The following is a 24,577-nucleotide window of genomic DNA, read 5'->3' as shown; positions in this document are numbered from 1 at the left end:
AAAATGCTGGGGTCATCTAGTGTCTGACGGTTTAAAAAACACTGGCGTAGTGAGTTAAAAACAAGAAAACCTTTGGATATTCTGGAGGTAGATTGTCTTTACTGGTGAATGCAGAAACCCTCCATCTAGTGGGCTGAGTTTGCTGTTACATAAAAGTCTCCAGCAGTAATAGAGTTCATATCAAAATCTTACCTCTGTTGCCAGAATGTGTGTGTGCATGTTTCTGGTGACATTTCTCCTGTTTTCTTTGTTCATTACCGCCTGGCCAATGTAAAAAGATACAGCCAGAACACACTTCACCCTTGGCCTAGAGGGAGTGGAGGAGGGGGTGTGGTTTTCTGTGTTAAAGTATTCTCCTGGAGTAAAGTCAGGGCATACTTCTCATTCTTTTGGAGAAAGTAGTAGCTTGTGTAACAATGGCACTGGAGCTGTATCTTGACCTGCACTCTCAGCCTTGTCGTTCTGTCTACATCTTTGCCAAGCTAGCGAACATTCCTTTTGAATTCAAAGCCGTGGACCTCTCTTCAGGTAGACTTTAAAAATCATGTTTTTGTTGCTGCATGTGAGTGATTTTAATGTATTTTGCTGATGCATTGCAAGTTGTAGTATTTGCATAAACTGTTCGTAGGAGGCTCAAATTGTTTACATGTTGCCATAACCTAAAAATGAATGGAGCTGATTTTTATGTGAACCTTCAGGTGAAAACTATGGTGAAGGCTTTGGAAAGGTCAGCATTTTAAGAAAAGTGCCCGTCCTTAAAGATGAAGCTTTTATCCTCACAGAAAGGTGGGTGCCAGAACAGAACAGATTTTCAGCTCATCCTTTTAAACGGAACAATGATGTAATTCTGTTTAATTTTAAATAGAAAAAACTGATAGAAGTAAATATTTCGGTGTTTTTTTTTAAGTAAAAGCAAAACTAATCAAACTAAGTAATTTACAACAATAACACATTTTTAACTTTATCTTGTTTTTTGCTTTTTATTTCCCCCAATATAAAATCAGTAAACAATTATCCCCTTTGTTAGATTGTTTGTGTTGGATGTTTTATTATTGATGATAATGTTTAACTTAAAGCCTGTATGTTTTTAGTAGATTTTACATTTACAATGTTTAAAATAAAAATTAAGAACAAAAAGGAAGATTTTCATGCACTAAAGAAAAAAAAAATAACATAAAAAGTATTTGTAACGTGCAAATTTCAGACAATGTAAAAAGGTTTTATTCCAAGTCTTTTTTGGTTGGTCCATTCATCTACAGATGAATAAAAGATTAAAGTTAGGAAACATTGAGAAGGAGGATTTTTCCTTCTCCTGATTGTGTCTTTACTGCATACATAGCTTTCTTTTTGCTTTTAAGTTTTGAAACAATGTAAATGTAAAATCTATCAAAATGCATGGCTTACAGTGAACAATATCATCAATGCTGAAACATTCAACACAATCAGGTACTCTGGCTTCTTTACAGATTTAAATGAATTACTTCTAACCTCATTACCTGCTCCCCATCTTTTGCTCCTTTATCCCACTATTACCCTGTAATCCTTCAGGGTCTCCTTTAGGCCATTCTTAAAAAGTTTTTGCCTTGGACTATAATTTCCTCTGTTTCTAATGTACATCATTATGTATAAGTCGCAATATAATGTAATGTAATGTAAAAACATAGATACAAGTTTTTATTTTTTGCATGAGAGCAACGACGTGCATGACGCAACATGATGTTTGCAGAATGCATCTAATCCATGTTTAAATTGCAGAAAAAGATGTGTGTGCTGTTAAAGTCCAAAGGTTAAAATAAAATTAAATAAGCGTGTTAATGTTTGACAGTGATGTAGACTCTTTTTTAGATCAATAAAAATAAGGCAGCCTTTTTACAGAATTCAGATTTATTCTCATTAATAAGTGAATGGCCATAATAAAGCATAACTTAACGCTCAATATATTGCAGCACGGCGATCCTGCAGTACCTGGCAAAGAAGTATTCCACTCCAGACCACTGGTATCCCGCTGACATGCAGAAGCGCGCTCGGGTTGATGAGTATCTTTCTTGGCAACATACCAACATAAGGCCCCACGGCTCAAAGGTCTTTTGGTTCAGGGTAAGAGCCACAGTTCCAGTCATTCTGAACATGAAGTTGTGAAAGTTAGGTAAATAGTCGTTACACATCTCACACAGCTTATACACAGCCATGACCTGGCCATCTAACCTACATATTAATCTGCATTTTCATTTATTCAGTTGCTCAAGCGCTGTCCTAAACGTTCATTCATCCTTATTTCAAGTGATTCACTATTGGTACATGCTATATTTGATATTTCTGTTTTACCTAAAGATAAAGATATACGTATTATTGGTGTCGAGTGGTCCAGCGGGGTAAGCGCTAACAACAGTGGCGTGCACAGACATTTTGGGGGGCAAGTGCTCAGGGGGGAAAAAGGGCAATTACACGCATGAAATGAAATTTGACTGTTATTTTTAACATTCTCTAAACATGAGTTGTCAATGGAAAAATGTCACACCACCAACTGATAAAATACATAGTATTTTTTGTGCTGTATGACACATTTTACTGCACAACAAAATGATTTCACGTTGGGCTTAGAGGGCAAACGGTAGGATTTTACTTGATGTGTATGTTACCTGGCTGGTGGGACACGGGGGAGAAGAAGCCTATCTGTTGCCGTGCGTGCTGTGCTGAAGACTTGCTGAACTGAACTGCTGCTGCAGCATCTAGTGTGCCTTCCGCGTGGGGTAAAGTGACAGAGGAAGAGAGAGGTCAGGTGTGTGAGAGGCTGATTTCAGGACATTCTGTTTTCACTTGATTTTTATTCACTCAGGTTTTCAAAAGATCGTTTCAAACCGGCCTCAGTAAAATCTTAATAATAATAATATATATATAAAAAAAACGAACTTTCAAAAGGGCACTTTGGTTGATAAAGGGCAGAGTTGGTGTCTGCACGCCTCTAGCTACCAATATAATCAGGAGATCGCCTTTTCGAATCCCGGTTATGCAGCTTGCCATCAGATGACAGAGCCTTGGCTCTCTTTCCCTTCATCACTCCCAAGAGTTTATAACGAGAATCTAGTTGCTGCTACTTGTCAATGCTGCATCAGCAGCAGTTCAAAAAGAGGTGGTGGCTGGCTTCACATGTATCAGAGTAGGCATGTGTCGGTCTTCACCCTCCTTGTGCTGTGGCATCACTAGTGATGGGGGATATACAGCTGACAAACAGCTGACTAACAGCTGCATAGTTGGAACAACTGGCCAGATAAATTGGGAGAAAATAGGGGGAAAAAAAGAATGAATTAAAACATATATTCTATATATATAACATCTACCTCTGTCCATGTTTTATTAGCTTTGCTTTGTCATAAATCAGGCAGTTTGCACACAAACAAAATCTGCCACATTTCAAAGTCTATAGTAGGTAGATTACTACATGAGATCATATTACATCATATTGTAAGTTGTAATATTCACAGTTGTCCGCTTGAGGTAGGTCAACATCTAATTAATGGATTTAGGCTGCAGAAAATAGTAGGTCACTGTTTGTTTTTGTAGGAGGGATTTAGTAATAGTATTAAAACCGTAGGGTGGCTGAGGAATGTTCCAAACTCTTCTCAAACTATTATTCTACTAATCCTGGGCATTTTCCCAAGGTTATGTAAGCAAAACATGCTGAACCAAATAGTACTTTTGTACTATTTTTTAATATTCACACATGATTAAACATTAAATCGTTCAAGGTAATAATAAATCTAAATGTAATAGAATTTTAACAGTTACTTTTATAATAGCTACAAGAATTAATGTATCATTAAATTCTAGTAAAATATTATGCTTTGAGAAAATATGACAAAATTGCAAAAGTGTACATCCTCATGTCAAACTAATCCAATTAAACAAGTAGTATATCATTCATCCTGCAGCTTTATTTAACACGCAAACAGCATGTACTAATTTTCCTAACAGGGGGTGTTTTTGGGGTAACATGAAATGAACCAATCAACGTGTCACTCGCCATTCCTTTTAAGAGCCAGGTGCGCTCTGACTTTGGCGGATTGCTATTTTAGAGGGTCCATGAGGGTCCACAATGCACCTGTATTCCTTAGATAGCAATAAACGTCTGACTGTTCACTGTTGTCTAGGTTGTATTCATTCGGTTAAAATCTGAATAGTTGACTAAAAAAAAGGATTTTAGAAAACAAATTTGTCTGGTTTTAGACTTTTTTAGACACCATTTAGAGCCCCTGGGAGGGTTTCTAATCTAATAAATTCTAATAAATCTTAGTATTTGAGCAGGCTTCTCTTAATGTAGAATACATTAGCATACTCCTGGCCAATCACAACGCTACCATGGCTCCATCCTCTCTATGAGTCTGAGTGATTAAGCACGCTAAAGTAAAATCTAAAGCTAAACATGGAAAGCTAAAACTAAAACTAAACCCAGAGCACTACATCTAAAACCAGTTGCACCATGGCTCCTGTCTTTCCTTCCATCCATAGCCCGTCGTCTGCTTCAGGGTGGAGTTTGGTGCTGGTCTGATGGGAGTGCAGTGTGCAGTAGCTGTGTGCAGTATAAATTTAATATAAACTTAATTTTGTTTACCACATTCATAAGAATATTACACAAGGCAAGTTTGTTTGTATATCATTTTTCATATACAGAGATTTAAAGGGCCTTACATAAAGATTTGAGACTCAATGCAGAACAGTTTAAAAGACTCCACAATCTAATTACTTGAGAAGTGTTCTAACAGTGCTGATATTTGTGATAACAGCACGGCCTTCTCACATTAAGTCTGTATCACTCCACGGACACGTTGCGAAGTAACAGCATGTACACACAAGACAGTTTTGAATCATTGCCTCCAGCAGCAGCAGCATTAGCTTAGCACAGGCTAGCACCCAGCCAAGGCATGCTCGCCCAAAGCCTGCAGCGCTGGCTCGTCAATTCATCAGTCACCTCGCTCAAGTCTGATAGCCGGAAAGGTAACCAGCCAGGCTAGGTTAGACTAGTCTATGCTGATGCTAAGCTAAGGCAAGCTACGCTAACCTAACCACAGCCTGCAGGATGCAGCTAGCCTGCCAGCTAGCTAACCAACACCATCCAGCAAACAGGTAGAAATGGTCACAAACGTGCAGCTTTCACATGAAGACGACTCATCGGCGCAGGAGAGGACAGTTCCAGCGTTATTTCACGCTCCTAATGTTAACCAGCCCCCTAACCTTCAATTTGGTTTCAAGTTAACATTCGTGGTGTTATCCTGTATAACCCATATGCCGTTTTGTAGTTACAGTTGTAGTTTCTCGCCTTCAGCTTATGCCTACGACCAATTCACAGCCGTGAAGTTTTTTTCGATGTTCTAGTGCTTAATTATAAATTAAAGGGAAATATATTTACAATTTATAACAGAATCAAAATGTAATAAAATTGGAATATAATAATTAAATACATTAGATATAATACAGAAATATGTTAAAAGAAAGTTATAAAACATTAAAAGAATAAAAAATAAGTATATTCATTATTAAGACCACACCCAGACCATTCTCAGAGTTCCTAATATTTTTTTTAAGGTGTGTTTTAATGTTGTGTAAGCTCTTTTAAAATCTTTGGTGGACATATCTGTTAGGGTGTCTTGCCAGTGGTCACTGGAGCTCCAGTTCCAAAAGAGAAGATGGATTCTGCAATGGAAGACCTGAATACATCCCTTAAGCTGTTTGAGGAGAAGTTCCTACAGGATAAGCCTTTCATAATTGGAGACCAGATCTCTCTGGCTGATCTGGTAGCCATAGTGGAGGTCATGCAGGTAAATCATAGCACCTTTTAGTTTTTAGCAACTACTTAGCAAGTGCTTGGAAATTTTATTGTCCAGTATGAATTCTGACATGTCTGTGGATATGTGTGTGTGTTTATTTCAGCCGTTCGGAACAGGCTTGGATGTGTTTGAGGGCAGGCCGACTCTAAAAGCGTGGATGGACAGAGTAAAGAAGGAGATTGGAGTGGAACTGTTCGACGAGGCCCATAACATTATCATGAATGTGGCCTTACTTCCACAGACCTTTGAGAACAAAGGTTTACCAGATGCTCTTAAGATGCGGATCATGAAAATGTTCAACTGATGTTCCATCTGCCATCTTTCTGAATTGTCTACAGAACTCTTTTGGAAAAGAAACGTCCATGCCCCCTTATGCTTTCTGGTGCAAATTCACTGGCACTATTTCTTAAAGCCATATTTCATCAGTCTGACCCCTCTCTGCTCATCAGTGAAGTTTCTGTTATGGAAAGAAGGAAGCAGTATGCATACAATTTGCAGATTCGTATCTGCCTCACAGTAAGAATAAACTACAGACTTTTAACACATAGGCTTGTCTTAAGAACATTATACATCCATACATTTCACCACATAAGCTTAATTAGTAAACTATGAGCTCTGTATCTAAATCTGTATTGGAAATAAATATCATGCAAAACTGTTATGCTTTGGATAAAAGAGCATGGTAGCCTTTTTTACTTTTGGGGAGAATTTAATGTCGTATGCTTGTATACCTTAACCTGGTCACCTGATTGTCTAAACACAAATGGTGAACCTGACACATTTGCATAAAGTATATTATTAATATTTTTTGCCTTTTTACCACCAGATGTAAAGAGCATAACTGTCCATTGAAAATGTATTGAATGTGAAACAACAGTGAAATTGCAGTGAAAGTGATGCATACACTAACAATTAATCCTAATGTATAGGTGTCAACAAATCATGGGTTTAGTTGATTACTATAGAGGTAAATGTTGTACATTAAAACACCTCACATGCTTACCTGGAGCCTAAAAAGGATATATATATAAACCAATCAGGGTGCCACACCCTTTAAGATTCCCTTTAAGAGCCAGTTGTGCTCTGACTTTGGCGGATTGCTATTTTAATGTTCTCAGCAGAGGTAACTGATTTGCTCATTTACGCTGTGAAGGTGCATGAGCAGCTCATTTACTGGAACAGCAATTTTTTTTTTTGTATTTTAGTATTCTGTTTATTGACCGATGACTGTTGTCAGGGTTCTAATCAGTCAGTGGCACACCTGTGTTTTCTGCCACCAAGATAGCAATATGTCTAAAATTTACCTGAAGAGACCTCACTTCCTGACCACACAAAGTACATTCGCTATGCTAAATTACCTCTAGGTGGAAGTGCACTAGGTGTGATTTTGGTACCCTGTAATGTACTGGTGCCCTGTTTAGGGGATGTTTCTGCTTTGTGCCCAGTGATTCTGCAGTGACTTTGTTCGCATCACAACCCTGAGCAGAAAGAAGTGGATAATTATGGACGGATGCACAGCGTGGGCCAACATACATACTATTGCAGATTAAAGGATTAACCTAGGGGTGCCTAATCTTATCCGTAAAGGTCTGGTATGGCTGTAGGTTTTCTTTACAACCAAATAGAAGCACATCCTCCATAAAAAAACTGTTTAAAACTGAGACTAGCTGATTAAAATGGGATTTTATTGGAACAAATAATTTGCAACCATACTGGTACTTGGATAACATTGATAATTCCTGGATTGGTGATCCCTGAACTCTATAGCAGCCCTACATGTTCTGGTTAGCCAAAATGTTCCAGTTTCTCAGGAGGGTTTTTTGGTAGCAGGTCACATTTAAAAACAAAAATAGACTGAGAGTGTCAAAAGTCTTAAAAAGTGTTGTCTTCTTTCTTTAACTTGAGTCAGTTTTTTTTTTTTATAAAACTTTCATAGAAATATTTTAATTAAGCTGTAATTTGTAACCTGTCTGCATCCAGCACCTTTTTTTGTATGCAGTTGATTCCGGAAACAGTGATGACAGTTGTGGTTCAGACATATAGAGTTGGTGGAAAAGAATATGTAGCTCTATACAAATTTCTCTATATACTATACTATATATCTGTATACTATCTATACTATCTAATTACCATAGATAGTAATTTAGTAAAGTAACACGTATTTGACAATGCTTTTATAAATTTAATCATGGTCAGTATAATTCTGCTTTTGACAGGAATTTAGGAAAGAAAAGACTTTATTGCCAAAGTGAAAAATAATTATGTCAAAAATGACTAAATATAAAATGCAAAATTAGTGACTGCAAAAATATCCACATACCTTAAAGCCAATGTTTAGTGAATGAACATGATGAACATGAAGTCTGATGGGAGTATTTGCTGAAAGCACTGTATTTGGGAATGCTTGGAGAGAATGGAGGTGGGCTATTCCCACTTGACTTCTCCTTTAAGACACTTTAAGAAGTGTTCGTCCTCTGGAAGATAGATTATCATAAATAAAGAGCAACTGAGATAGGTGCCGAGTGGTCCAGTGGTCTAAAGCACTGCCACGATGATTGGGAGTTCGCTGGTTCGAATCACGGTCATGCAGCTTGCCCTCAGCTGCAGGAGCTTTGAGAGAGCACAATGGTCTTGCCCTCTCTAGTTGGGTAGATCACTCCTAGGGTGATGTTTATCAGCACAAGCTATCTGTGAGCTGATGTATCAGAACCAAGTGGCTGCGCTTTCCTCCGAGCGCACTGTGATGTGATGCTACTTGGCAGTGTTGCATCAGCAGCAGTTCAAAAAGCAAAGGTGGTGAATGACTTCACATGTATCGGAGGAGGCATGGGCTAGTCTTCATCCTCCCTGTGTTGTGGCATCACTAGTGATGGGGATGTACACAGCTGAATGGGTGGGACAATTGGTCTACCTAAATTAGGAAGAAAATTTTGGAGAAAATTTTAAACAAATCTTTTTTTAACTATCGGGGCAGTAGTGAGAGAAGAGAGAGAATGGAATCTTCTCTTCATCTCATTTGTACTTTGCACATTATATATAATTGGCTGTGTTCCTGGTCTACTGTTTTTTAATCACTAAGCTGCTGAAGCCCTTGGGTCATTACAGCGACGGCCACATTCGATTCACTCCTTTTTCTTCTTTGCTCTTTGGAAACAAAGGTTTGTACAAGTGTCTGTGGACGTCCTCTCTCTAAATGTAGAAAAACATGCACAGAAAATAAAAGTCTGGCAGTGCTCACAGAACTATGAACATCTGTCAGTAGGAAGAAGAAAAAGCAAATGTGCCCTTCATAATGACCTTCAGAAAAACAGAGAGAGACCCTCCCAACAGACATGCGTCCTGAAACTGACTTCATTAAGTATGCTTTTATTTCATCTTCCACTAATTCAGCGTAAAGGATTCCAGGCTGGGAGTTGGTATCTGATTCGCAGCTTTCTCTCGACTATTAAAAGACAACAGAGGCAATTTAAGTGCAAACGCTTTCTTTATTCTTCCAAACAAACAGACAACAGAGGAACACAACTGCTCTTTATACTCACTAATTCCTGATATGACACGAGCGGGGCTTACAAAATTAGCTTTCTTCTTTGAGGGATTTAGACGAACAAAATTCCAGTGAAGCTATCAAGGGAGCAAAGCGCTCAGCAGAGTCATTAATAAAAGTTAATTAAGTGTGGAATTGAACAACCCTGAAATCCTTTTTAACAGCAGTGGAGAAGTGACATTGTACGGGGATTTGGCTCCAGTCTGGACCTGTTACACCACTGTGTGTTTATGTGGTAGAAGGCTGTGTGTCAGAGGCTGGAGACGATGGTGAAATCTTGTTGCTCTTGCTGATTGAAGTCATTGTCGTTTCCACCTCAGACTCTCCAGGTTTGGCTGCCCAGGGGTTTCTCCCACAGAAGAGATATGGCACGGCACAGTCCCTGAACTGGGAGTGGGAAGGAGAAAAAATACAGTATTAAATTCAAATGAATGTATTAATATTGTGTGTAAAACCTGCACAATAAATCTAAAAACATCAACATGAACACTACAATAGTTTAACAAGTTAGTCAATGCTTGGGAATCACCTTGATTTCTGCATCGATTTACACTAAAATGGGGTCTGATGGTTATTAATTATAGGCAAACCCAATATGACTAAACATACAGGGGTTGGATAACACCTGGTTTTAGACCACAATAAGTTTTTGTCACGACGGACAGTTCTGGTGGAAACAGGAGAGTTGAGCTGCACATTGAATTCTGTTGTGATTTGGGCAGCCGTGGTTTTATGTTTTTTGGATACAATCCGGTTTAGCACCCGAACATCCCTTTCAGACCGCTTCCTCTTACAGCATCCACAGTTAATCCTGTTGGAGGTGGTTGGTTCTTCTTGGTGGTATGCTGACATTACCCTGGATACCGTGGCTCTTGATACATCACAAAGACTTGCTGTCTCGGTCACAGATGCGCCAGCAAGACGTGCACTAACAATTTGTCCTCTTTTGAACTCTGGTATGTCACCCATAATGTTGTGTGCATTGCAATATTTTGAGTAAAACTGTGCTCTTACCCTGCTAATTGAACCTTCACACTCTGCTCTTACTGCTGCAATGTGCAATTAATGAAGATTGGCCAACAGGCTGCTCCAATTTAGCCATGAAACCTCCCACACTAAAATGACAGGTGTTTCAGTTTCATTGTCCAACCCCTGTAGAGCATGCATAAGTTGTTCTGGAAGTGGGTTTTATTCAGGACTTTCCGTAAATCTCTGCAGTACAGCCAATAAACAGTATTTAAACCTCTGTATTGATGATTTACCAGAAACGAATTGTTTTTTTCCTATAGAACATTGATCAAATTTAGATTAGAGCAATGCACAAATCCAAGTTTTACATCAACAATCAACAGAATACAATATTAAATAACATTTCTGTTCCCGTAAATAAGCTGCTCGCGCACCTTTACACCATAAACGAACAGGTCAGTTTCCTCTGCTGAGACGTGCAAAAGTGCAAAGTGTTAAATTAGCAATCCGCCAAAGTTGGAGTGCACCTTGCTCTTTAAAGGAATGGCAAGAGCCGTGCTGATTGGTTTATTTCACGTTACGCCCAAAAAACACACCCATGATTAATTAGGAGAATTAGTACATGCACACGCTGTACTTTTCCCGTCGTTCTGATAGCAAAGTCACATGACACACCCTAAATCAAGCTGCAAGGTGTGCGGTTGATAACTCACCTACAGATTGCTAAAATAAGGTCTTTAGTATTCCTGCTGCACACGTGACACTGTGGATCGAGGAATGCTAAAAGCTAATGGAATGTTCTATTCATCTGACACCCGCTATTAGACCTTACTCGAACTCTGATAATTCACACATCTTTGCCATGAGCACGTTGGCCAGTGTTCAGCCTCACTCACAACATAACACCTCACAACTGCTATCACATGACTTTCAGCATATCATTGTGTATGGTAAAATACAAGTCTTCAGCTTTGTAAATAAGAGTGATTCACTTTCATGTACCTGTCTGTTCATGAAGATGTAGATAATAGGGTTGAAGATGGTGCTGCTTTTGGCCAGATACATGGGAACCGTGGCAATCAGTGGGTCAATGTAAAGGTCCGCATTAAAGATCACAGCGAGGGCAAAAGAAGCATAGGGCAACCATGTGAGCAGGAAGGCCAGGACCATCACAACCACCATACGTACCACCTGCATTTCAGCCTTAGCAGTGCTTCCACTTTCTGCCATTTGCAGTTTGGCTACCTAAGATGTATAGAGGAAAAGAAGTTAGGAGTGAGAAGACAAAGTGCTGGGATTAATTTGTTATCTGGTAATTTTTAACTTAAAGAAACTGTACTTTCTCTCCAAGGAACGGTCATAACACCATTAGAAGTGTAATATCTTATACAGTTTTTGACGGGATCCAGTTTTTACTAGAATCCTACATTAAGCTGCATGATCTAAGTTTTTTATTTTTTAAGAATTACAGTTTTTTTTACTTAACTTAGCTTAGTTTACCACCTGGTGGCAAGACTTGCTCATTCAGAAGAAAATGTGGCGACACCCCTGTTCCTTACTAGTGTTGCATAATGTGCCTGCGTTTATTTCTGTTTTTTTTTTTACTTCAACCATGGAATGCACACTTTATGGAACACATCATTATAGTGAACATAGACTCCCGGCCTGTAGAGGGAGCCTCGTCAGAAAACCAACCAAGGGTTGCATGGTGTGACTTTAATACCCCAGTAGACTACACCTGGCGTTAGTCATGCTACCAATAGTTCTCTAGAGGGAAAATATAAGCTGTGTGTATGGATTTGCATTTCTGTAGTACCAAATGGTGGAACTTAATGTAGCTGAATGCATTTGTCCCAGAAGGGGTGTCCACAAACAATTGGACAATTGGACATTTAGAACATGTAAATCAATATCACTATATTATACTTTATCCTTTACAGTAAATAGGCATAAAACGTAGACCAATATTTGCCTTGTAGACAGTGGCTACTATCTATCAGGAGAATCCCTCCCACCCCCCACCATTGCTGTTAAAATCTTCTTCCAGGTTGAAGGTTTCTACCTGTCGTAGGGTCCACAGGAGGCGTGAGTAGGAGAAGACGATGGTCATAAAAGGCAGGGCGAAACACAGCATGAAGTAGCACATGATGAAAGAGACGTTGACTGGATCTCTGCTGTACCAATCAGGAGCGCAGGAGGTCATCACACCTTCCAGCTGGTAGCTTCCCCATCCGAACAGTGGAGGCGTGTTCCACACAAAAGACCAAACCCAGGAGAAGACCACTCCTGTCACTGCATGCCTGGTCTGGAACATGACTGTGCCCATGGGTCTGCAAACCACCATGTAGCGGTCAATGGCGATGATGGCAACCGAGCACAAAGCGGCAATGCCTAACAGAGGTAGAATAAAGTAATAAAAAAAATTACAATATGACCACATCCAAATTTCTACACAGATCAACTATTTTATTATATCCACTGAGCCATTAAAACTTAAAACATTTAATATATGTTCATTTTAACCACACAGAGCTGTTTCGATTGCATTATGAAATAATCCATTCTACACTATACACATAGTACTGAAAGCCCACTCCAGGTTTTTTACACTCTAAAAAACAGAGGTACTATATGAGTACTTTTTTGTACTCAAAGGTACACTTTTTGTAATTGTACCCTCAAAGGTACAATATTGGTCTTTACAGGAACAGATGTGTTTCCTCTGAAGTACAAAGTCATCCCTAACAGCAATAAGTACAGATTTGTACCATTTAACCTGCAGCCAAAAGGTACATTCAGTATTCAGCATCACCGTACTAATGAACAATATATATTTAAATTGCACATTTTTTATTTGAAAGCCAGACAGTTTTGGATCATCAAGTTCTTGACACATATTCAGTTGATGATAATGTTTATAATCTTTATAATCTTTACAGGCACAAAAAACATGGGTACAAAAAAGGACTTTCACTGAAAGGTACTTTTTTGTATCTCAATATAAGGTACAGCCCCAGCGACAAGCTTTGTACTCTTTTAAGTACAAATCTGTACTTATTTTACTTAGTGTGCAGGTTGCCTATTACAACTCATTGCATGTGAGTGAAACTCATTGCCTCACATTTCACAATGTCCAGCTTTTGTTAAAACCTTATTTTTTTTTACATGCGCTTAAAATTAGCCCCAGATCATCACACTGCCATCACCATAATTCACTGTAGTTGTGATTTTCTGGCATGATGTCTATCTTTTGAGTATCTTTTTGTCTACTTCACTTTGTGAGGAAGGTTCTATTTAAGTGATTTCTTGATTAAGAACAGGTGTAGCAGTAATCAGTATGGAGTCAATTTTGTGCCAAAAGTAATCAATATTTAAAAATCAAAGGGAAAAAGTGTATGTTACAAATTCAAAAGAATAAAAAGTATAGAAAATATATAAATTTTAAATATAATTGTTTACTTTTTTTCTTTGCAGTTATTAGATTTTTTTTTCAGTTTAGAGACTTTGCTTTCATTTTTGTATTTTGGGAATTTTTTTGGCTTCTGAGTTTTGTCAGTTTTCACGACTGGATGCTCCTCCATGTATGGAAGACTGCTTGAGATTAGCGGGGTGGGCATGACAGGTCTCAGAGGAGGATTCAGGATATCCGTCAGTCTAAAATCAGGTGACCAATGGAGATTCAAGATTCAACACTTTTGTCTAATCCCCGCCCTCCCATCAAAACTCTGCCAAAACTCAGAAGCCAAAAAATGAAGCAGAAGCAAATGAGAGATTCCAGAAGCAAAAGTCTTCAACATCAAAATCCACAAAAATCTACAAAAAATCCACAAAAACACAAAAATGAAAGCAGATTTGCGGATTGCGGATTTAATTTTTTGCGTAAACCTTTAGGCACAAAATTTATGAATCAGGCCTGGGAGTGGCTAGTAAACTACAGTTAAGTTATGTTTTAATTGGGGGGCAAACATATTTTCACACAAGGCCATGTTTTTTATTTAAAAAATACATTTTGTGTTTACTTGTGTTGTCTACGAATAATAATTAAATTTGTTTAATGATCTGAAACATTTAAGAGTGAAAAACATGCAAAAAAACAAGAAATCATGAAGGGAGGAAACACTTTTTCACACCACTGTATATTCTAGTTGAAAAAGAACTTGTTGAATTGTTAAACCTGTCTCTAAAATAGTAATTGAATTAAGTCACTTTTGTACGTAAAATTAGGTGTTTAACAACCTGGTAAAATATATATTTATATCAGAATGCAGGAAATGGCATCTAACTTTAAAAACAATTTTTCCATATTATAAAAAAAATCTTATTAGACCTGTGTAATAAACAAAGCATTTCATATTTTTAGAAGGAGTGTTGAAGCGGCAAAGCTCTAAAATATGTATTACATCACCAATAAAAGAAGCATTTTCAGGTGTTGATACTTACCAAAGAAAGCAACTGCAAAGCCCTCTAGGACACATCCCACCCTGCCCAGACTGAAGTAGCCCATGGCATTGGTGATCACGGTTGGCATTCCTCCAAACATAGCACAGCCCAAATCTGCCACTGCCAGGTTTACCAAAGCGTAGTTCAGCGGCTGACGAAGCTGTTTGTGTCTCAACGTCACAACAATCACCAGCACGTTCAAGATGACACCAGAAACCGAGAAGAAACCAATAATGATGGCTAGAATGGTGTAACCTATCCTTGGCATGATCTCATCATTTACTGACCCCTGGGAGATTGTGGCAGCCGATGTGAAAGCTGATGAGTGGTCCATTTTTGATTTGTATCACAACAATAGTGCTCCTTCAAGAAAGATCTGGTAGAACTGATTCATAAGAAAGATAAAGTACTGCCTGTTCCACATGCAGTAGCACAATAACCTAACTAAAGGGGTCATATAAGACCCCTCCTCACCTTTTATGGAGACTTGATTCAGCAAATATGGCTTCTTAGTACGTGACACAAGTCCCTGGAGAACACTCTTAGAGCCGGATTATGCATGGAATTATTCTGCCAGTTAATTCTCTGGGAAATCTATGATCTATGATGCCACTCTTCTTGATTGCTTTATTAACCCACTTCCTCTATGGTAAAGGAAATTAGGAGCTCTGGAAATAATTAAGAGGTCACTTCAGTTTCTGAATCCGTTTCTCTGATTTTGCTATTTACAGATAAATGTTTGAGTATAATAAACATTATTGTTTTATTCTATAAACTACAGACAACATTTCTCCAAAATTCCAAATAAAAATATTGTCATTTAGAGCATTTAATTGCAGAAAGTGATAAATGGCTGAAATAACAAAAAAGATGCAGAGCTTTCAGACCTCAAACAATGCAAAGAAAACAAGTTCATATTCATAAAGTTTTATGAATTCAGAACCCAATATTTGGTGGAATAACCCTGTTTTTTAATAACAGTTTTCATGCATATTGGCATGCTCTCCTCCACCAGTCTTACACAACGCTTTTTTTTTTAAAACTCCTGGTGCAAATTTAAGCAGTTCAGCTTAGTTTGATGGCTTGTCATCATCCATCTTTCTCTTGATAGTATTCCAGAGGTTTTCAATTTGGTAAAATCAAAGAAACGCATCATTTTTAATGAAAAGGAAACTATAGATTTTACTAATCTATACTCTATACTTATGTTGTGTTATTTGTGCTAATTTTTACTTAACTACTACGTGCTTTGCCTGCATTGACCTTTAGGACAGTTGATTATGCCCTTTTCTTCATATCGTCGCTGTCAAATGAAAAACACAATTCTAAAAACCTTAAAAACAAACAATGAAAAAACTCTATGAACTATGGTCTCATTTACAGTAAATGACAATGCATATTGTATAACTGTGGATAAAGATACAATAATTTATACTGTGTTACTATGACTACAAAATTATGCAATATAAACACCTTCAGCAATTAGTAATAAAAAAAAAACTATAATAATTTAGTTAATGTAAGGATTTAATTTTTATTTCTGATTTTATTATTTCGTTGATTGTCTGCAAGTGTATGAACAGTTTTATAAGACATGACTATTGTCATATGTTGTCTACAGCCTGGTATTTAGATTAATAGAGCATGTGACCCTCTTTCAGTAATAAGGATAAGGGGTCTTTGGGCTTTTCCTAGTACTGGGTAGGGGGTATTAGCCGTGTCTGTGTTTAAACTGGGTTAAAGATGATAAGGATTGCCTTTTGCTCTCTCTCTCTCTCTCTCTCTCTCTCTCTCTCTCTCTCTCTCTCGCCCTCTCTCTTATCTGTGGATGATCCTTGTAATGAACACATTCAACTTCTGGTGAAAATAGCATACTTTACTTATGCTGAAATAGGTCTGTATTTAAGTTATGTTATTTTGGAACCACTAAGAGTTTATTAGTCATACTGTATGTATTTTCACCACTATTTAACACAATTGAAGTATATGTATATGTATCATATTTATTTTGAGGCGTGACATACATAAACTGGAAAAAACAAAAAAGATATCTCATTGCTACAAGCATTAGCTGTTAAAAGTTATTTTACCTGCACTAAACTAAACCAACTAAAGTAAACTTTCAACATATAGATTTAACACATTAAAAGTTCATCAGCACAGTTTTAATGTTTTGTTAGCAAACTTCACTGAATTACTCAAATTTTTATTGCTGAAATATAGGCTCCTACAGACACATTTAGTCATAGGATAGTTTATTATAAAAAAGCTCAGTTTATAAAATAATACTATAACGTTTATATTTTTATTAAGTGTATCACCAGTACAAAATGAGCACAGCTAAATACAGTATATATTTTTAAAGTACACTAAAATACTGATTAAGTAGGTAACAATGTAAGTAAATGCAGAAAAAGTATACTTTAATTATTTTGCATATAGTTTATATAAATATATATTATTATATTTAAAAATACAGATGTGCAAATTGCCTAACACCAAGCCAAGGTAAATAAGATAATTTTACTTATTTAACACACTCCAAGTTACTACTTGTGGCATTACATCTTATACTAAATAACAGATAAGGACAGGGCAGGATTTGAGAGCTACATCCGCACTGGATTATAAGGCGCGTTAAGCGACACTAGTAAGGATGTCCACATCGAAGTGAGCAAGGGTGATGCCATGTTTCCCTTCTAACGGGGAAGCTGGTGGAACCACCTAAGTAAACAAATCTGTAATTCTTAAAAAACAAAAAAACAAACAAAAAAAACATTTTCTTTCAAAGTCAAGGGAGCACTGGATTTTAATCTGCACAAATTTCTCTCTTGAAAGCTGTATATTTTTGGTGAGTAAAGGGCTTTGGTTTATTCACATTAAGCTTAGATTTTCAATATTTTGTCTAAAGGGTGAGTGAAGTTTCTCCAGCATTAAGGCTGGGTGCAGCAGCATAAGCATTAGCTGCTAACTGCAGCGCTAACGGGATGTAAATTTCTCAATAGCGCTAGACAGAGATACTAGACTGTTTTAATAACCTAGGGTGCTATAAGCTAGCGTTTTTTTTCCACTTAGCTTGTATTAACACAGCAAACACTATAGTCCAATATACTCACCTCTGAACAATGAACAAGCTAGTGGTTCAGTGAGCAGCTAATGCTAATGCTTATAACGCTATAAGTCAGCAGAGTGGCTTTACTGCTAACTTACTTACAGTCTGACTGGTAAAATTCATACATAAGGTGCACCAGATTATAAAGGTGCACTGTCAATTTCTGAGAAAATTAAAGGATTTTAAGTGTGCCTTATGGTCTGAAAAATAAGGTAATCTAAACTGAATTAGCGCATTGTTATTGTATATTTTTGTATCTTTTGTTCCTTTTTATTAATTTTAGTGTTCAGTAGTATGAAGTTGTATTAGGATGGAGGTGTTGTGGGCAGTATTAGGGTCAGCAGGTGACAGTCATTTTTAATGTTCAGTGGAAATATAATTATATAATTAGATTAAAAGATTAGAAGTGGAATTCTAACTAATCAAAAGCTCCTGCTTTTAATACCTGTACATCCTGGTCACAGTCCCTCCTGTGCGCCTTAAAAACAGTATTTCATAATGCGGCAGTGATTTAGTCTGTACAGTACAGTACATCTGCAAACACAAACAAAGATGTGCACCGACTCCGTCATTTAATTTCTTACTAAAGTTTATTAGGTAAAGTATTATCAGCTGTGGGGTGTAGCGTGAATTGCGCAAATGTTTCTGGGCCATTCCACCGAATGGGTGCCATTTGCTGGTTGTAATTTTTCCAAATTAAACTTTAAAAAAAATCTTTTTTCAACATTGAATCTAATAGTTCATGTATTTAACTATTTAAAACTCTGCGCTGATCTCCAGCTACTGCTCGCCGCTGGTGGAGTTCGCTGTAGTCAGAGCCAGGCCATTCTATCTGCCCAGAGAGCTTAGCAACGTGTACATAATAGCAGTGTATGTAGCACCCAGTGCTAATGCTAATGCTAACTGTTAACTCTGCAAGAACTGTACACTGTTATCTCCAAATTCCAGAACTCACACCCCGACAGACTGTTTATTGTTGCTGGTGATTTCAATCACAGTAACCTGAAGTCTCTGCTGCCCAGCTTTCACCAGCATGTGGATTTTCCAACGCGAGGAGCTAGCTAGCTAGATAGCTAGCTAGATAGATAGATAGATAGATAGTTTATTGATCCCTGGCTGACCTCAGAACAGCTAGAGCTAAGCTCTCCCGGGGGAGAGGCTTTGCGAGAGGCAAAGCCCACCTACACAAAGTAAATCCACGCCCACTTCCAGGACACTGCTGACACTCGGCGCATATGGCAGGGCATCCAGACCATCACCACTCACCAGACACCTCCACCTGCTTGTATAAGTGATGCCTCTTGGTCCACAGAAACCCCACTTATAAAGATTTAAATCATAAACTATATTATTTAAACCAGGACTGTCTAACTGTATTTCACACAGTCCAGTGAAAAGTGGCAAGACAGGTTTTTATTAGAAAACCCAATCATACACACTGTTAAAAATAAAAACCGTTAGCACAGTGTGGTTTAAGTGTTCTGCTAGATAAATTGTGACTGACAGACAGACAGACAGACAGACAAACACAAGTATCAAAAAATGTTTATGAACAGTGTTCAGTGTTTCTTTTAGTCCTGCAGGGGTTTCACAGTGCGCTAGTGGTGCTAGCTAATGTTTCTGGAGAACATTCTATAGAGAACCTATAACTTTCATTTTTCAGCACCTCCAGGAATTCCTTCAAGATGCTGAGAAAACTATTTCAGGTGACTCTCCCTCATGAAGACACTAAGGGTGTACTCACACTAGGCAATCCGAACCGTGCCCGGGCCCGCTTGAAGAGGTGGGCCCGAGCACAGTTCACTTGGACCCGGGCACGGTACAGATGCAGTGTGAGCGCAAATCGTGCCCGGGCACGGATCGTTTAGCGCAGTGTGAGTGCAGGCCTGCGGGGGAGTGGGGAGGGGGCCGAACCGTGCTCCGGCACGATTCAACCAAAACGGGCCTAGTGTGAGTACACCCTAAGATTAAAATACCAAGAGTGTGCATATCTGTCCTCAAAGATACATTCTGGTTTGTTTAACACTTTTTTTTACTGTTTACAGAATAATTCAGCATGTGTTCCTGTATAGTTTTAATATATTCTTCAATATCAAATTTATAATGTAAAAAAATCATAAAAAGAAAGAAAACCCACTGAATGAGAGGAGGTCTGCCAAACTTTTGACAGCTACTGTATGTGCAAGGGATTATATTTTAGTTATCATGCATTGAATCATATAAAATATCCTTAAACACACATAATACAGAAAGGTCATGAAGAATTCCTATTTGAGTTGAGCTGTGATGGAACATCCAGCATCTAACAGCAGAAGAACTGGTTTTTGGGATTTTTTTGTCTAAGGTAAAATAACTAGGTGAAAGTGAGCAACTGTAAAACAGGCAGATGCCACTAGATGGCAGCATAGTGTTACCCATCAATATACCTGCTGTTAATCTATGACTGTACACATTACATTTTAGGTCTGCATTTAAACCAACAATTGATTATTTAGATTTTCTTTCAAACCATTAATCTGGTTTCTAATTTTAATATGATTTTTAGAAACTATAAGTATGAACTTATCATTTATGAGATGTGCCCTAGTAGGTGGCATAATTGCCTTGCACTTGGTTTATTTCCATGCCACATGCACCTAACTACAAGAAATAATGGCTACAGATGTCTAATTTTTAAACACTGGATATAGAGTATATAGAGTTTTCAACCCCACCTGCTTCTCATCAGACATAATGCTCACGGGGGTGTCAGATTGACAGATAGGCTTACTCTGTAGCTGATCAGTGAATATATACAGTATGTTTAAGTATCCAAAATGCTCTCTCTGCTGTGTTAGTGGTGGTGGTAAATTGCCCAGCTGTGGTCAGCAACCTTACTGAAGCTCAGTGATTACCTGCTCAGCAGTAAAATAGCTAGCTCGACCATTTGCATGGATCCAGCACACTGTTAACATGCTGTTTCTATACCTGACAATTGTGAGGTGTGGTGGTGGACAGATTCGGAAACTAAAATCCATTCAGGTTTTTTTGACATATCGCACAGTTAAAATAAGAAAATACTGTCTGAAGCTCTGCTGAAAAGAGCTGGAAATGCTTACATTTATGCATGTTTCCTTAACATCTGATAATCACAGACTCGATCATGTTATGAGTTACTACAGAAAATATAATCCTTAATCCTATTGTCTTTTAACCAAACCCTAAACTTAAACAAACTAGAATAAAATTGTTCCCTCTATGAATTCCTTTTTCAAAGCTCCATAATGAAAAAACAGCATTAATTAATAGGATGCTGAAGTAACGCGAGACCTTAACGCGAATCTCGGCAGTATTGAGCAAGGCAGCGAGGCAGTGATTGCTAAACACTAGCTGTATAGATTAATTAGCCAGCTTAGATTTAGACAGCTTTAAAGGCTATAAAGTTTATATTAGTTAGATAATAACTACCTGAAGCGCACTGGAGGACGGCGAAGAGGACCTGGACAGTCTGCAAACTTTTATTGACGAGTGTTTCGAGCGAGTTGTCATGGGGAAGCCAGACAAAACGCCGACTCCCTCAGGTAAAAAAGGAGCTCCGTCCGCCAAGAGGAGTCACCCTGAAGATTCTCCTGGGGCTACTTCTCATTCCAGCGATATGGTGGACATTCTGGAGTCCATAGATAAGAAGCTGTCCAGTTTCGACGCTCGCCTTTCCATTCTGGAAATTCTCCATAAGGAGTTTCAGGCATTGCGGGAGTCTGTGGAGTTCAGCCAGCAGCAGGTGGAAACACTCGCTGCGGAAAACACTGCCCTCAGAGAGTCGGTGAACTCCCTCACTAAGGGAATGACCCAGCTCTCAGAGGAAAATAAAAAAATAAAAGAGACCGTCCTCGAGCTCCAGGCCCGCGGCATGAGAGACAACCTCGTGTTTTCTTGATTACCAGAGAAGCAAGAGGAAAACCCGGAGACAACAGTGAAGGAGTTCATACAGACTTACCTGAAGCTTCCGGAGGACACCGTGAAGACCATCACCTTCGCTCGCGTTCACCGCATAGGAGCTAAACGACCCGGAGGACACCGATCCAGACCCATCGTGGCTAAGTTTGAACACTTCAAACAGAAGGAACTGGTGAAGAGCCGCGGGCGAGAGCTGAGGGGAACGGACTTCAGCGTTAACGACCAGTTTCCCAAAGAAATCCTGGAGCGACGCAAAGTTCTGTTCCCTATCCGAAAAAAATACATCCAGGAAGGTTCTCGGGCTGTCATCGCGGTGGATAAACTCTACGTGAACGGACAGCTTCACCGCGACCAGAAAACCACGCCATGGCTGTACTGACCAGGTGATCTGTATACAAACACGTCTGTTCTAACTCTTTTACTCCTTCTCCGCTAAAAGCTCATTAGATATGTCTGTTTATAACTATTAATGCCGGGTCAATCAGTATAGCAGACTGTTACCATGTTAAGCACTCATTGTTTTTTTTTTTTTTTTTTTTTTTTTGTTTGTTTGTTTGTTTGTTTGTTTTTTGCACCCAACATGTTTACCACACGAGCACACAGTCATACAGGTTACATGCGAGAGCACACACACACGCACACACACACCGTTAGTGAGCACACGTGACTTTCCCAGGTAACTCAAATATGAGCATGCTGAGGTTTGTCTCATGGAATGTACGTGGAGCTGGTTCGGGGGAAAAGAGGGTAAAAATTGCCCATCGGCTAAATGATTTAAAGTCTGACATTGTGTTTCTACAGGAGACACATGTATCTAAAACATCTGCGCAAACATTCTCCTTTCCACAGTTTCCTCACACATACTCAGCCTGTTATAACTCCAAACAAAGAGGTGTAGCTATATTGATTAACAAAAAGTTAAACTTCACCATCAGAAATACTATATCAGACCCAGAAGGCAGATTTATAATACTTAATTCATCTATTCAAAATATTAATTTTTGCATTGCTAGTATATATGCGCCAAATGTTGATGACCCCTCCTTCTTTCATACCTTTTTCACTTTACTTTCTGATCACTCTGACACCACACTGGTGATAGGAGGAGACTTCAACTTGGTACTTAATGAAGAGATTGACAGGCACAGTACAGCAGTGAGTCAAAGGAACTGGCAGTCTGCAGACATTCTTAAACAGTACATGAAGGATTTTGGTCTATGCGATGCTTGGCGTTCACATCACCCCACTCTGAGAGAGTATAGTTTTTTCTCACACGTACATAAATCTCACTCTCGCTTAGATTACTTTTTAGTTAGCCGCTCTATGATGAGGGAAATCACAGACACTCGAATTCACCCTATCATTATTAGCGATCACGCACCGGTGTCTATGTCTTTGACACGGAAAAGAGTTATACCACCAGCTAAGAACTGGAGATTTAATACATCATTACTTAACGAACAAGATTTCATTAATTACTTCAAAAAAGAGTGGGCTATATATTTAGAACATAATGACCTGCCTGGAATATCGCCATGTGTTCTTTGGGAAGCAGGGAAGGCAGTAATGGGGGGTAAAATAATATCTTACTGCGCACATAAGAAAATTAAAGAAAAAACTCGTGTGTCAGAATTGGAACAGAAAATAAAATCTTTAGAAACTGCCTATGCTGCTTCACCACAAGAACATATAATTAACACCCTGCGGAAATTAAGATTGGAACTAAATGAAATCATTGATAAAAAGACACAATTTATGTTGCAGAGGCTACGTTTGGAAAACTTCGAGCATGGAAATAAATCTGGAAAATTCCTGGCAAACCAATTAAAACTAAATAAAGAAAAAACAGCTATTTCTTCAATTAAAGACTCTGTTGGTAACATTACTCATGACCCACAAGAAATTAATAACAATTTTAAAGACTTTTATGAGGCATTAAACTCATCACAGATGAATCCATCTGATGCTGACATTGAAGAATTTTTGAAAAATATAAATCTACCTAAACTAGATGAGGAACAGGTTATGACTCTTGATTCACCTTTTTCATCTTCCGAATTCTTTAAAGCAATACAGGATCTCCCAAATAATAAAGCTCCAGGTCCAGATGGCTTTCCTGCAGAGTTATATAAAGAATTCTGGTCTGTGTTAGAACCCATTTTTTTTAGAATGGTCACTCAAATCAAGAAGGACCGCATAATATCTCCAAACATGAACTCTGCCAACATTACCTTGCTTCTTAAACCAGGCAAAGATCCAACACTCCCATCCAGCTATCGCCCAATTTCGCTTATAAATGTAGACCTTAAAATAATTTGCAAAGTTCTTGCAAGGAGGTTAGAAAAAATCCCTCCATCCATTACACATTCGGACCAAACAGGTTTTATCAAAGGCCGGCACTCAGCCGATAACACACGTCGACTAATAAATGTAATAGATTACTGTTCCATTAACAAATTAGAAACCATAGTTGTCTCTTTAGATGCAGAGAAAGCATTCGACGGGTAAATTGGAAATTTCTGTTAGCAGTTCTAAATAAATTTGGATTTGGTCCATCCTTCATAAACTGGATTGAAACATTATATAGCTCTCCCAATGCACGGGTTAGGACAAATGATCTTATTTCACAAAGCTTTAGTCTGCAGAGAGGCACCAGACAGGGCTGCCCGCTCTCTCCCTCACTTTTTGTATTTTTTATTGAACCACTAGCAGCAAAAATACGACAAAGTATAGATATTAAAGGAATTCAAACAG

At 38.3% G+C, this 24,577-nt stretch overlaps 2 protein-coding genes across 2 annotated transcripts; one reads left to right on the top strand and one right to left on the bottom strand.

The window, feature by feature from the left end:
- Positions 1-368: 368 nt before the first annotated feature.
- gstt1a (glutathione S-transferase theta 1a) lies at positions 369-6,497 on the top strand. Its single transcript, XM_007237001.4, has 5 exons — positions 369-528; positions 699-786; positions 1,947-2,097; positions 5,637-5,813; positions 5,926-6,497. Exons 1-5 carry the CDS (start codon positions 417-419, stop codon positions 6,124-6,126), a joined length of 729 nt encoding a protein of 242 aa, XP_007237063.1. The 5' UTR covers positions 369-416; the 3' UTR covers positions 6,127-6,497.
- Positions 6,498-9,287: 2,790 nt separating this feature from the next.
- On the bottom strand, positions 9,288-15,437 carry parapinopsina (parapinopsin a). Its single transcript, XM_007237073.4, has 4 exons — positions 14,776-15,437; positions 12,398-12,726; positions 11,338-11,580; positions 9,288-9,753 (listed from the first exon to the last, which is right to left on the bottom strand). Exons 1-4 carry the CDS (start codon positions 15,107-15,109, stop codon positions 9,595-9,597), a joined length of 1,065 nt encoding a protein of 354 aa, XP_007237135.2. The 5' UTR covers positions 15,110-15,437; the 3' UTR covers positions 9,288-9,594.
- Positions 15,438-24,577: the final 9,140 nt, after the last annotated feature.

This window comes from Astyanax mexicanus, chromosome 12 (assembly GCF_023375975.1).
Source record: "Astyanax mexicanus isolate ESR-SI-001 chromosome 12, AstMex3_surface, whole genome shotgun sequence".
Lineage (NCBI taxonomy): Eukaryota > Metazoa > Chordata > Actinopteri > Characiformes > Acestrorhamphidae > Astyanax > Astyanax mexicanus.
The sequence above is the reverse complement of the archived record's forward strand: the minus strand, read 5'-3'. Positions and strand labels throughout refer to the sequence as shown.